Source organism: Hemiscyllium ocellatum, chromosome 39 (genome assembly GCF_020745735.1).
Source record: "Hemiscyllium ocellatum isolate sHemOce1 chromosome 39, sHemOce1.pat.X.cur, whole genome shotgun sequence".
Classification (NCBI taxonomy): domain Eukaryota; kingdom Metazoa; phylum Chordata; class Chondrichthyes; order Orectolobiformes; family Hemiscylliidae; genus Hemiscyllium; species Hemiscyllium ocellatum.
Window position 1 is genome coordinate 30,232,093 of NC_083439.1, and position 13,687 is coordinate 30,245,779.

Consider the following 13,687-nt stretch of genomic DNA (forward strand, 5'->3'; position numbering starts at 1 on the left):
TGCTGAGCATGATTCCAACCAACAGAGGTTTTTCTAATCCCACTGAGTTCAATTTTCCTTGGGACTCTTTGGTAAATTGTTCCATCAAATTCTGCCTTGGTCTTAAAGCAGTCACCATCACTTACCTTCTTAATTCAGCTCTTTCACTCATTTGGACCAAGCTGCACTGAGATCAGGAGCTGGGTAATCCTGATGGAACACAGACTGAGCATCAGTGACCAGGTTAGTGTGGAGGACATGTGCCTTGATAATACTGTTGACAAAACCTTCCATCACTTCACTTGTGACTGAGAGTGGATTGGTGGGGAAGGAATTGGCAAGGTTGGATTTATCCCACTTTTTGTCAACAGGTCACTATTGGGCAATTATCTCCATTTCCAGGTAGATGCTGCAGTTGTAGCTGTACTGGAACAGAATGGATAGGGACATGGCACGTTCAGGATTACAGCTCTTTCACCTTATTCCCACAGTGTTAGTCAGGGTGCATTGGCTTCACAGTATCCAATGACTACAGCTGTTTATTGATGTCACATGGAGTCAATAGTACTGACTGAAGACAGGTATCGGTGATTCTGGGGACTTCAATAGATTGTCCCATTGGATCTTTCTGGCTGCAGACTTCTGCAAATGCTTTAGCCTTATCCTATGCGCTGGGCTCCCCTATCATTGAGGGTAGGGAAATTTGTGGAACCTCCTCCCCTTGGCAAATTGTTCCGTGTTGACACAAATGTCCATCCACACTAACCCCATTTCCCTGGACAAGGCCCACAGCTTCCTCATCCTTTCCTATCCACGAATTTGACCAAATGTATTTTGAACTTTGTTTCTGTACCTGCTTCAACCACCTCTGCTGGCTTCTTATTCCATATGTAGACCTCCCTCTGTGTGAAATCTTTGCCCCTCATGTTCCTTTTCATTCTTTCCCCTCTAACCTGAAACTGGTGCCCTCAAGTCCCTGACTTGACTCCTCAACCCTGGGAAAACGACTGAGTACATTCACCCCATCCATGTCTTCGGTAATCTGATACACTTCCATAAGTATCCACCATCCCTCCACACACACTACCTCCATCCCCCAGCTCCTTTGCTCTGAAGAAAGTCAAAGCTTGTCTGACCTCTCCCTTCTACTCAGACCCTGAATCCTGGCAACATCCTTGTAAATTCCTTCTGCACTCTATCCTGTTTAATAGCATCTTTCCTGTAGCAAGGTGACCAAAACTGAACACAATACTCCAAGTGCAGCCTCAACAACATTCTGTACACCTGCAACATCACTTCCCAATGTCTGTACTCAGTGCCCTGACTGCTGAAGGCCAGTGTGCCAAAAGTCACCTTCACTGCCCTGTGTACCTGTGACTCCACTTTCAGAGAACCATACACCTGAACTCCAAGGTCCCTCTGTTCAACTACACTCCTTCAGGCCTGAACATTCATCATGAAACTCCTACCTTGATGTGACTTCCCAATTTGTAACACCTCATACTGATCTACGTTGAACTCCATTTGCAATTTCTCGGTGCATGTGCCCAGTTGGGAGAAAGTGAGGACGGCAGATGCTGGAGATCAGAGTCGGAAAGAGTGGTGCTGTAAAAGCACAGTCGGTTAGGCAGCATCTGAGGAACGAGAGAGATAACATTTCAAGCACAAGCTCTTCATCAGGAATGAGGGGGTGCCCCCAGATAAATGGGAGGGGCTGGTGTTGAGATGAGGGGAAATAAGGAAACTGGTGAAATCGACATTCCAATCACATTGGATCATGGTAACCTCCTTCGCTGACAACTACACCTCCAATTTTGGTGTCATCTGCAAACTTACTAATGGTAACTCCTATGTTCACATCCAAATCATTTATACAAATGACAAAAAGCACTGATCCTTATGGCACACCACTGGCCACAGGCCTCTACTCTGAAAAGCAATCCTCCACCACTACCCTATGTCCTCTACTTTCCAGCCAGTTCTGTATCCACATCCCTGTATTCTATGAGATCTAACCTGGTTAACCAATCATCCATGAGGAACCTTGTTGAATACCTTACCGAAGTCCATACAGATCACGTCCACCACACTGCTCTCATCAATCCTCTGTGTTACTTCTTCAAAAAAGTCAAATAATTTTATGAGAAATGATTTCTCTCCCACAAAGCTATGCCGACTATCCCTAATCAGTCTTTGGCTTACCAAATACATGTAAATTCTATCCCTCAGGATTCCCTCCTACAACTTGCCCACTACTGATGCCAAGCTCACTAGTCTGTAGTTCCCTGGCTTTTCCTGACCACCTTTCCTAAATAGTGACAACACATTAGCCAACGTCCAGTCTTCCGGTAGCTCACCTGCAAATGTTGATGATATAAATTTCTCAGCAAGAGGCCCAACAATCTCTCCCAGAGCTTCCCACAGAGATCCAGGGTAGACCTGATCAGGTCGTAGGGATTTATACACATTTATGTAGAATCAAAGATTCACTACAATGTGGAAACAGGCCATTTGGCCCAACAAGTCCACACTGACCTTCCAAAAGATAACCCACCCAGACTCATTCCCCTCCCCTATTACTCTACATGTCCCCTCACTAATGCATCCAACTTACACATCCCTGAGGAAAGCTCGCATGGCCAATCCACCGAACCTGCACATCTTTAGATAGTGAGAGGAAACTGGAGCACCCAAAGTAATCCCACACAGACACAAGGAGAATGTGCACACTCCGCACAGACAGTCACCCGAGACAGGATGCAACCCGGGTCCCTGGTGCTGTGAGGTAGCAGTGCTAACCACTGTGGCACCATGCTGCTCCATCGTCCCTTTTAGAATGAATGTAAAATTCTCTGAACACCCCGCACCTGCATCTACCTATCACCAACCCAGCTGCCTTGCCCCCATCCCCAAGGCATCTATCTATCACAATCCTAGCTACCTTGCCCCCACCCCTAACCTCCTGTTTATCTCTCAGCCCCCTGTCCCAATCCACAATCCTGATGAATGTCTTATACTCAAAACCAACTCTCCTGCTCCTCAGATGCTGCATGACCTGCTGTGCTTTTCCAGGGTCACACACTTTGACTGTGATCTCCAGAATCTGCACACCTCACTTTCTCCCTCAACACCATCCCCCAACAACTCCGCCAGAGCAAGGTCAGCGTGGGACGCGATACATGAGCTTCCTCTGCTCATTTTCACTGAACAGAAAGATGTTGCCACACATTTAAACTAAACGTATAGCTACACTGTCTACTTCAAACACTTTCAATCCGGGGACATCACGGAGTTAGAAATAGAGTAAAAGATTCTACTCTCTGTAACTGAAACTAAAGCTTCTTCTATTCTTGAAAACTGGAAGGAAAGCTGTACCCATCAAAGGCTCCCAGGACACAGACAGCACGAGGTGAAATACAGAGTAAAACTACCTCTACTCTGTGAATTATAAATAAACTGAAGGTCAAGCTCTCCCTGCATTGTCCCGATCAAACATTCCCCTGACAGGGACATGACAAGTTTAGATACAGAATAAAGCTTCGTCCATATTGCCTCCATCAAACACTTCCAGGGGGAGGTGTAATATAAGGTCAATCCCTTTGTTCTACCCAAACCCCATCCTCAAACAATCTCTCCGTGGGTCTCACTGTCAGTCCCCTTGGGTGAGGGTGGACAGGACCCAGCAGACACCCTCCTGGATCAATGAGCTACGTTTGATGATTGTCTTCATGCGGCCTTCACCATGACACCTTGTGGAGCTGAATTCAGTCAGGTGACAGCACAGCAGCTCCAAATGAAATAGGCCCTCCTCATAATAATTCGATGAGTTCAGTCATTGGTGGACATTGTAGAGGTTGGGGCTGGTTGATTGGTTCAATGCTGCTGCTTCTGGTCACATTGGTGTCAGGTGAGTGCAGGTTGTGTGTATAAAAGGAGTTGGTTGGGGGTGTGTGGGGATGGTTGAGTTGTTTGTGATCATGGGTGATTTTGTAGTGAGGGGTTTGTTCCCTTTGTTGGTGTTAGTTGGAGCTGTTTGTTGCTCTGAAACATGGCAACAGTTTCTGAGCCAGAGGTTTCCATGGACAATAGTGAGAGCCAGCCCTGTTCCTGAGAGAGTACCTCCTCATGGGGATCCCATTGGTTCCAGTTTCCGAATGTCTGAGGTTGGGAATGTGTTCCCACTGCAGACTGTGATGGTGCAGTGTGGAGAGCACAACCTGCTGGTCAGGGCCCAGCTGGATTTATTTGGAAGCAGGCACCTGATTTAAGCTACTGACCTGACCCGACCCGACCCTGGGGACAGCAGATTGTCACCCAACCAGGGTCTACCCTGAGAACCAGACTGTCCTCTTTGACTATGGGCTGCATGAGTGTGGTAGTAGATTGCAGGTAATGGGGCTGTCTACACTTGCTGGAAGCTTGGGCTGTACATGGTTCCTGGCTGAGAGATCATTGATATTGAGAAGGACCTTTTGTCTGCTTTCTCAAATCCTCAGTCCAGGTTCCTGTCCTGGCTTAGACTGTACCTGAACTGTTCTCCATCTCTCGCCTTGTGCTCCCAATTTAATTGGTTTAGAAGCTTCTGATTACAGGGGTTGTTCTGTTACGATGTATGTTTTGTCAGTATGAATTGGGTATTACGTGGGGTGGTATTTTGACACTATGAACTTTCTCCAAATCTGGTTCAGTGATTTTCCACAGTGTGGCTTTCAATAGTGATTCTTTTCTCGATCATGAGGTCACAGGAACATAACTCTCATTGCAGCATAGCCTGGGGCTAGTTTGAGGGAAAGTAGTACCATTCCCATCAGGCAAATTGACTTAACCCTCTCCCAGTGGGGGGGATATTTTATGAATAAACTGACTCCTCTTGTCCTTGAGGAGCTCCACATTTGACCTGTTGGCAAGTCTTTTTATTTAATTCTGGATAATTGTTTTCTCTATTCTTGCTGTGTCTCCTTGCTATTAATCATGCTAGTTATTCTGCTTGCAATCTCTGCACATAATCTGAAGGTTTATTGATAACATTGAGAGTTGATGTCCAAAAATCCCTGCAGCCATGTTCCTGTGACAACAATCACCATGTCCCTGCTCCCTCAATATTTATCTCTAACTGTGCCTGGGAGCCGAACACATCTATCTTTTAACCAACTTTTACATCAGGAATTCCCATCCTGATTACATCACTCCAAATGTCTTAAATTGATCCTAAAAGATTAACCCCTGACCTGTGACTTTTGCCCTTGCATACTGGTCTATCCAGCTCAGGGTGTGGGAAAGCAGTCTCCTGGCCCTGAGCCTGTCACACTCCCTGAAGAATTGTCACAATGGGACGGTGTCATTGTAAACACCGTGTAGATCCTTCTCATTTCAGATCAGCCTTTTATTCCTTAACCTGGTGTCTTCCAGATGACTGGAGATTTCTGGGTCTACACCACCCACCTGACCCAATCCCAAACTATCCTGAATCGGTCATTGTGAGAACCGATGGTGCTGTTGTTCCCATTGAATATCGTTATTTGGGGTGAGAATCTTTACTCGATTGTCAGTATAATCCCTTGCTGCTGTTGTCTGACACTGTCCTAAAATGGCTGCCTGTCTCCTTCCCCCCAATGACTGACTCCACAACTGCTGCTGGCAACACATTCCATGCTCTCCAATTCTCTAAAGAATCCATCTCTGACATCCCCTCTATACTTTCCTCCAACCAGCTTAAAACTATGACCACTTGTGTTAGTCATTTCTGCCCTGGGAAATAGAGTTGTTAGCCAGAGACTATCTATGCCACATTATCTGGTATACCTCAATAAGGTCCCCTCTTCTCCAATGAAAAACATCCAAGCTCAGTCAGTCAACCTCTCCTCATAAGTCAAGCCCTCCAGTCCAGGCAGCATCCTGGTAAACCTCCTCTGAACTCACTCCAAAGCATCCACATCTTTCCTATAATAGGGCAACCAGGACAGGACGCATTATTCAAAGTGTGGTCTAACCAAAGTTCTATAGAGCTGCAACAAGATCTCAACTCAAACTCAATCCCCCTGTTAAGCAAGATGTTTTGGCTTTCATTAACAACCCTGGCCACTTGGGTGGCTATTTTAAGGGATCTATGTACTTGCACCCCAAGATCCCTGTTCCTCCACACTGCCAAGAATCCTATCCTCAATCCTGTACTCTGCTTTCAAATTCGACCTTCCAAAATGCATCACCTCATTTATCCAATTTGAACTCCATCTGCCACCTCTCAGCCCATCTCTGCGTCCTGTCAATGTCTCACTGCAGCCTACAACAGCCCTCTATACTGACAATGACACCTCCAACCTTTGTCATCTGCAAACTTGCTGACCCATCCTTCAATCCCCTCATCCAAGTCATTTTAAAAAATTACAAACAATAGCAGCCCAAGGACAGAGCCCTGTGTAACACCACTCACCACAGACTTCCAGGCAGAATATTTTCCTTCTACTACCACTCGGTGTCTTCTGTTGGCCAGCCAATTCTGTATCCAGACAGCTATGTTCCCCAAATCCCATTCCTTCTGAATGAGCCTACCATGGGGAACCTTATCAAATACCTTACTGAAGTCCATATACACTGCATCCACAGATCGACCCCCTGTGACTTTTCTAGTCAAAGAACTAAGGTTTGTGAGGCATGACCTGCCCCTCAAAAGCTGTGTTGACTGCATTTAATCAAGCCATGCTCTTCCAGATGGTCACTACAAAGTTTCTTTTGTAAAGACAGAAGCAAAAAAACTCATTTAGGGCTTCCCGCATCTCCTCAGACTCCCCACACAGATTCCCTATGCTATCCCTGATCGGCCCTACTCTTTCTTTGACCATTCACTTATTCCTCACATGTGTAAAATGCCTTTGTGTTCTCCCTAATCTGTTCTGCCAAGCTTTTCTTGTGCCCTCTCCTGGCTCTCCTCAGCCCACTTTTAAGCTCCTTCCTCGCCTGCCTGTAATTCTGTAGAGCTGAGCTTCCCCATTAAATATCCTCCCATTTTGCCTAATCCTCTCCTTCTCCATAGCTATGGAGAATGTGAGGCAGTTGTGGTCACTATCACCAAAATGCTCTCCCATCACAATCTCATACCTGTCCCGGCTCGCTTCTGAGCACCAAGTCTAGAAGCGTCTCTCCCCTCGTTGGCCTGTCAACGTACTGAGTTAGGAAACCCTCCTGAACACCTTACAAAAACAGCTCCATTCAAATCTTCAGCTCAAAGGAGATTCCAATCAATATTGGGAAAGTTAAAGTCACCCATTATAACAACCCTACTATGTCCACACTTTTCCAAAATCTGCTGACCTATGCTTTCTTCCATCTCCCTGCTGCTATGGGGGGGGGGGGGGGGGGGGGGCAGGGAAAGAGGGGGCTGTAGTGAACCCCTAAAGAGGTGACTGCTCCCTTGCTGTTCCTAATTTCCACCCATACCAACTCAGTAGGCAGATCTTCCTCAACAATGGAAGCTTCAGTAGCTGCCATACCTGCTATGACATTCCCATTGCTCAATCCCTCACTATTAACATCCTGTGGCTTCTGTCTCGGCTGGGATTTGTTGCCTGTCCCTAGTTGCCCTTTGATTGGTTTGTTCAGCTATTTCAGAATCAGTGACATTGCTGTGGGTCTGGAGTCACATTTAGGCCAGACCAGGTCAAGATGATAGATTTCCTTCCCTGATGGGAAGGGTGAATGAGATGCGATTTTATGAAAGATTAGTTTCACAATTACTGAGATTAGATATTTTCAAAATAAAACACAAATCCATTAGCAATTACAATCAGATTTGAGCCCCCAGCTCACTGAATTCCTGTCTCAGTAACATTACCATGATGCCACTTGTTCCACCCACCTGTAGACATAAGCCTGAGCCTAAGACAGATGGCTCAGTGATAGGCATTAGTGTCAAAGAATCCTCAGTTTAATTCAGTGAATCCCTACAGTGTGGAAACAGGCCATTCAGTCCAACAATTCCATTCTGAAAGGTCAGCCACTCAGACCTTTACACTACATTGAACACTGATGCTCCATCCAACCTCCACATCTCTAATAACTATGGTCAATTTAGCATAGCCAGCTCACCTAACCTGCACATCTTTGGATTGTGGGAGGAAACCCACACAGAACTCCATGTAGATAAATTGCCCAAGGATCAAACCTATGTCCCTGGTGCAGTGACATAGGTACTAACTACTGTGACACCATCCTACCCAAGCGAGTGTAGGAAAAGTCTCTGAAAAGACAGTTCACTGTTTATGATGGATGTGACTCTTGAAAGATGAGCAGTGTCTGTCCACTGATGCAGCCTGACTACCTGAGATTTTCCAGCATACTGTGGTTTCAGATATTGCGCAGTATTTTCCTTTTAGTCCTGAGTGCAAATTCATTCCAGTCTTCAGCATGTGACACTGCTGTGGTTTTAAGAACCACATTTTGTCCTTATGACGAGAGGCTTTGAGGCAAAGGTGGAGAGCAATCTATTGAAAACCAGTAAGAATATACAGCATGAGGTCTTGGGTTATAGAGAAATTGGAACTATAGAAGCAGCCTGAATGGGTGTGGTCAAGCTTCCAGAACCAGAATGCATAGTTTCCCCCTTGCAGCAGTTGCTGCTGGGACCTTGCAATGGAAGCTATTTCCACACATCTCCCCACCCCAGTCACAGATAAAAGCTAAGGTGAGGGGGTACTCTCAGTCAGAGTTGCAAGAGACAATATATTTATAAATTTGCATTTTGTCAAGGGGTCAGTTTCCCAACAATGCCTACAGTGGACCAGTGAGAAAGTGGGGACTGCTGATCAGAGTCAAAGTGTTGGGAAAGCAAAGCCAGTCAGGCAACATCCAAGGGGAACAGTCAACATTTCAAGCAGAAGCTTGACACCAGGGATGTGGGAGGAGGGGTTCCAGGGGATGAGATAAGTGGGACATGGTAGGGCTGGAGGGAAAGGTAACTGGGAATATGATGTGGGTTGTGATGGTGCTAAGTCACTGTGGAGATGTCAAAGATATTTGACAGTTTAGAAAGGGCAGTGCTGAGTTAGAGCATTGGATCTGGGAATAAACTGGGGAAGGGAGTTCAAAAGTGATGAAATCTACATGGATCCCATCAGTTTGGAGGGTACCAAAGATGGAAGATGGTGCTCATCCTCCAGTTGGGTGGATGGAGTTTGATGGCAGTGGCAACTGAGGACATGCATGTCCTTGGCAGAGTGGGAGGGGAGTTGGGGTGTTCACCCACAGGGTGCTGAGGTTAATTATGTGTCCCAGAGATATTCTGCAGGCTGGTGAAACAACCTGTCAGAGCAAAGAGGTAGCCCTGGGCACCTGCATAGGCACCAGCTCTGACTGCCTCTGTTAGGGACAAAGTTAATCTTTTGCAGTGACACTAATACCATTACACATCTTGCCCTCTATTGCATGATGATTATAACAATCTTGTGCACCCCCAAGGAGGGAGAACAGTTCAGTGTTTCCTGTAGGAGGAAATGGAAGGTGTAGAAAGTGGGGAAGTAGATAGGAGGTGGTGTTTGATGTCTAAAACCACGTCCCTGATCCTGGAGGGGTGAGCAGTTTAAATTCAGCTCTGAATAGAACATCAGTTGGAAATCCAAATACTGTAGAGGTCAAAAATCAGAGGGATAACAGTCCACAGACAACAGGACAGCCAGCATCTCAGGAGATGGTAACATTGGGAATCCACATGCACACTAGTGAAGAGAATCAGAACAGACTAGAAACATCAACTGTTTCTCACTCAGACACGGCCACATTTGAGCAGTTCCTCCAGCACATTCTGCTAACAGTGATTTAATCAGAATGGACAGCCCCTTTCCAAGGTGGTCATCAATCCCCTGTACTCAGTGGAAGGAGCAAACAATGTCTTCCATAACCTAATCATTCAGGAAGCTCAATTCATGGACTAAAGAGCTCAACACAGGGATTGTACCCAGGAATATTTTAAAGAAAGGATGCAGAAACAAACCAGCTCCAGACAGAAGAGACCATGAATCACTGCTTTACTGACTATTTCAATCACCAGTTGATGGGTGTTTGCTTGTGTCTCCTGTACAGGAGGAAGGCCAGCAATGAAGCAGAGATCAGACAAACAGCTGTCACAGTCAGGACCACCGTCACAACCAGCTCTGACTCCACACCTACAAAACAAGGAGAAACCAGTTGTTACTGAGGGAAAACAGGGACAGAAAGGGAAACTAGCAGGCAGCCAACTCACCACTTGGAGACCTCTCCTGCATCCTTCCATCACCCTCAGTCAGGGGCTGCGTTGCCATGTTGGTCAGCTCAGTATCCAGAATGATCAGGGGGCCAAGTGAGGCCTCCTCCTCCCACTCCAATCCAGCTTCACTCTCTGAAAGATCAAACTACAGTTAGGGAGGGGGTGGTGAGGAGATGGGGTGAGAGGAGATCCCCAGCATGTAGAGGGCAGTGTCCTACCAGCTTCAGGGCCAAGGTCTCTCCTTCCTCTGAAAGGGATCAGGATCTCCCTTGTGCTCCCACAATTCCCCACATGGCAACAGGCACAAATGTCACTGTCTGACCCCTCCAATGGGCTCCAGCTAGACAAGAGAAACAGCCCATCAACCACATGGTGCATCACCTCTCCCAACAACATCCCTGAGGGACAGGGAGAGGGAACTTACATACGCTCCAGCTTCTGGAAAGTACAAGCTTTGTTCCTGGAATCTCTCTGATCCACTGCAGCAACTCTCAGGTGACAGGTGATGAATATCTGAGGGACACAGAACAAGTCAGTGTTTAGTGACTCCCTCCCCAATGTGGAGAAGCACATCAGCAGCTTCCTCTTACCAAGGAACGCTCATCTCCATAGAAACGGAAGGCATCCAGGTCAAACCGGAGCTTGTCCGACTCCCTCCCATCTCTGGGCAACACAAAGGTTGAAAAGGAGTCCTCAGCTTTGCTGTCCAGGAGGCAACTGCAGATGGACAAAGGGCCATGAAGTGAATGGAGTGAAGCCATTGAGATGGGAGCAGCTGGAGAAAGCAGAGAGCTCCTTACCCATTGTAGTCAATGATGCTGTATCTCGGGGTGGAGTCCTTGTCTGGGCTCAGTGTAGCTACACAGCGATCAATGTACAGCTTCAGGGACACATGGTTGGCCATTGAAACAGATGCCTCAATGTGAATGAGGTCTCCCAGGAAGTAGACAGTGGAAGTGTGCTCTGTAAGCCAATCACCTGAAGTACAGCAAGACAAGGGTTGGAGCCAATGGATACAACTCCCAGAGAGAGCCATCAGGAGATCCCTCCCCAGTCACCCATCACATACCATTCATTAGACGCAGGGAGAATGACAGATGCCCTTCTCCAGACCTGGTGGAGCTGAATGGGATCCAGGTGGGCTTGATGGGATTGCTGCTCACATTGCCCTTCCTGGGGGGGGAAAGGAGACAGGGCAGCCATTTTAGGACAGTGTCAGAAACAGCAGCAAGGGATCATCCTGACAACTGAGTATGAGGTTCTCACCTCAAATAACGACATTCAATGGGAACAACAGCTCCATTGGTTCTCACAATGACAGATCCAGGATAGTTTGGGATGTGGGTCAGGTGGGTGGTGTAGATCAGAAAATCTTCAGTCATCTGAAAGACACCAGTTTAAGGAATGAGACTGATCTGAATTGATAAGGATCTACAGTGTTTACAATGACACCGTCCCATTGTGACAATTCTTCAGGGAGTGCGACAAGCTCAGGGACAGGAGACTGCTTTCCCACACCCTGAGCTGGAGAGACCAGTATTCAAAGGCAACAGGTCAGGGGTTAGTCATTTAGGATCAACTTAACAAGGTATTACATCATTCCAAAATCAGGATGGGAATTCCTGATGCAAGAGTTGCTTCAAAAGATGTGTTGGGCTCCCAGGCAGAGTTAGAGATAAATATTGATGGAACTGGGACAAGGTGGTTAGCACTGCTGCCTCACAGCACCAGAGACCTGGGTTCAGGCAAGTTTGCACACTCATGTCTGCATGGGTTTCCTCCCACAATGCAAATAAAGTGCAGGTTAGGTGAATTGGCTATGCTAAATTGCCAATGTTAGGTGAAGGGGTAGATGTAGGGGAATGGGAATGGGTCTGGGTGGGTCATGTTTCAGCATGGACTTGGGCTGAAGGGCCTGTTTCCACATTAAGTAATCTAATTTAAAAAAGTGGTGATTGTTATCACAGGAACAAGGCTGCAGGGATCTTTGACATCAACTCAATGTTATGAAACCTTCAGATTATGAGCAGAGATAACTAGCAGAAAACCACAAGATTAATAGCAAGGAGACATGAGGAGAGAAAACAATAATTAACCAGAATTAAATAAGTAGTTAACAGGTGAAATGTAGAGCTCCTCAAGGAGGGGGAGTCAACTTATTGATCAAATAGCCCTCAGTGGGAGGGAATCAAGTCAATTTGCCTTATGGGACGAGAACTACATTCCCTTAAACTGGCCACAGGCCATGATGCAATGAGTTGTGTTCCTGTGACCTCACTATTGAGAGAAGAATCACTATCAAAAACCACTGTGGAAGGTCACTGAACCAAATTTGGAGAAAGTTCATAGTATCATAACACCCCCCTCAAACCACCACACGATACCCAATTCACACTGACAATATACATAACAGAACAACCCTGTAATCAGGGGATTCTACACCAATGAGAATGGGAGCACAAGGTTAGAGATAGAGAACAGTTCAGGTACAGACAATCCAGGAGAGGAACTTGGGCTAAGGATTTGAGAAAGCAGGAGAATCATCCTTCTCAGTATCAATGATCTCAGCCAGGAACACAATCTACAGCCCAAGCTTCCAGCAAGTGTAGACAACCCCCATTACCTGCAATCTACTACCACACTTATGCAGCCCATAGTCAAAGAGGACAGTCTGGTTCTCAGGGTCAACCCTGGTTGGCTGACAACCTGCTGTCCCCAGGGTCAGGTCAGCAGCTTTAATCAGGTGCCTGGTTCCAAATAAATCCAGCTGGGTCCTAACCAGCAGGTTGTGCTCTCCACACTGCACCATCACAGTCTGCAGTGGGGACACACTCCCAACCTCAGACATTCGGAAACTGGAACCAATGGGACCCCCATGAGGAGGCACTCTCTCAGGAACAGGACTGGCTCTCACTATTGTCCATGGAAACCTCTGGCTCAGAAACTGTTGCCATGTTTCAGAGCAACAGACAGTTCCAACTAACACCAACAAAGGAAACAAACCCCTCACTACAAAATCACCCATGATCACAAACAACTCAACCATCCCCACACACCCCCAACCAGCTCCTTTTATACACACAACCTGCACTCACCTGACACCAATGTGACCAGAAGCAGCAACATTGAACCAATCAACCAGCCCCAATCTCTACAATTTCCACCAATGATTGAACTCATCGAGTTATTACCAGGAGGGCCTATTTCATTTGGACCAATAGGAGTGTCTGTGAGCTGCTGTGCTGTCACCTGACTGAATTCAGCTCCACAAGGTCTCATGGTGAAGGCCCCATCAATACAATCATCAAACATAGCTCATTGATCCAGGAGGGTGTCTGCTGGGTCCTGCCCACCCTCACCCAAGGAGAATGACAGTGAGACGCACGGAGAGATTGTCTGAGGCTGGTGTTTGGGTAGAATAAAGGGATTGACCTTATAATATACCTCCTCCTGTAAGTGTTTCATGGAGGCAAT

General features: G+C 46.7%; 1 protein-coding gene across 1 annotated transcript; it reads right to left on the minus strand.

The window, feature by feature from the left end:
• Positions 1–10,011: 10,011 nt before the first annotated feature.
• On the minus strand, positions 10,012–13,022 carry LOC132834220 (zona pellucida sperm-binding protein 3-like). The gene is made up of 9 exons (XM_060852885.1): positions 12,837–13,022; positions 11,480–11,595; positions 11,283–11,386; positions 11,014–11,191; positions 10,804–10,930; positions 10,638–10,726; positions 10,432–10,553; positions 10,211–10,345; positions 10,012–10,133 (listed from the first exon to the last, which is right to left on the minus strand). Exons 1-9 carry the CDS (start codon positions 13,020–13,022, stop codon positions 10,012–10,014), a joined length of 1,179 nt encoding a protein of 392 aa, XP_060708868.1.
• Positions 13,023–13,687: the final 665 nt, after the last annotated feature.

Excerpts from the sequence above, each read along its gene's own strand:
- LOC132834220 (XM_060852885.1), bottom strand. The coding sequence starts at position 13,022 with ATGGTGCAGTGTGGAGAGCACAACCTGCTGGTTAGGACCCAGCTGGAT. Across the intron at positions 11,387-11,479 it reads ATTGAATGTCGTTATTTGAG|GAAGGGCAATGTGAGCAGCA; the intron begins GTGAGAACCTCA and ends TTCCCCCCCCAG. Across the intron at positions 10,554-10,637 it reads TTCCAGAAGCTGGAGCGTAT|CTGGAGCCCATTGGAGGGGT; the intron begins GTAAGTTCCCTC and ends TCTCTTGTCTAG.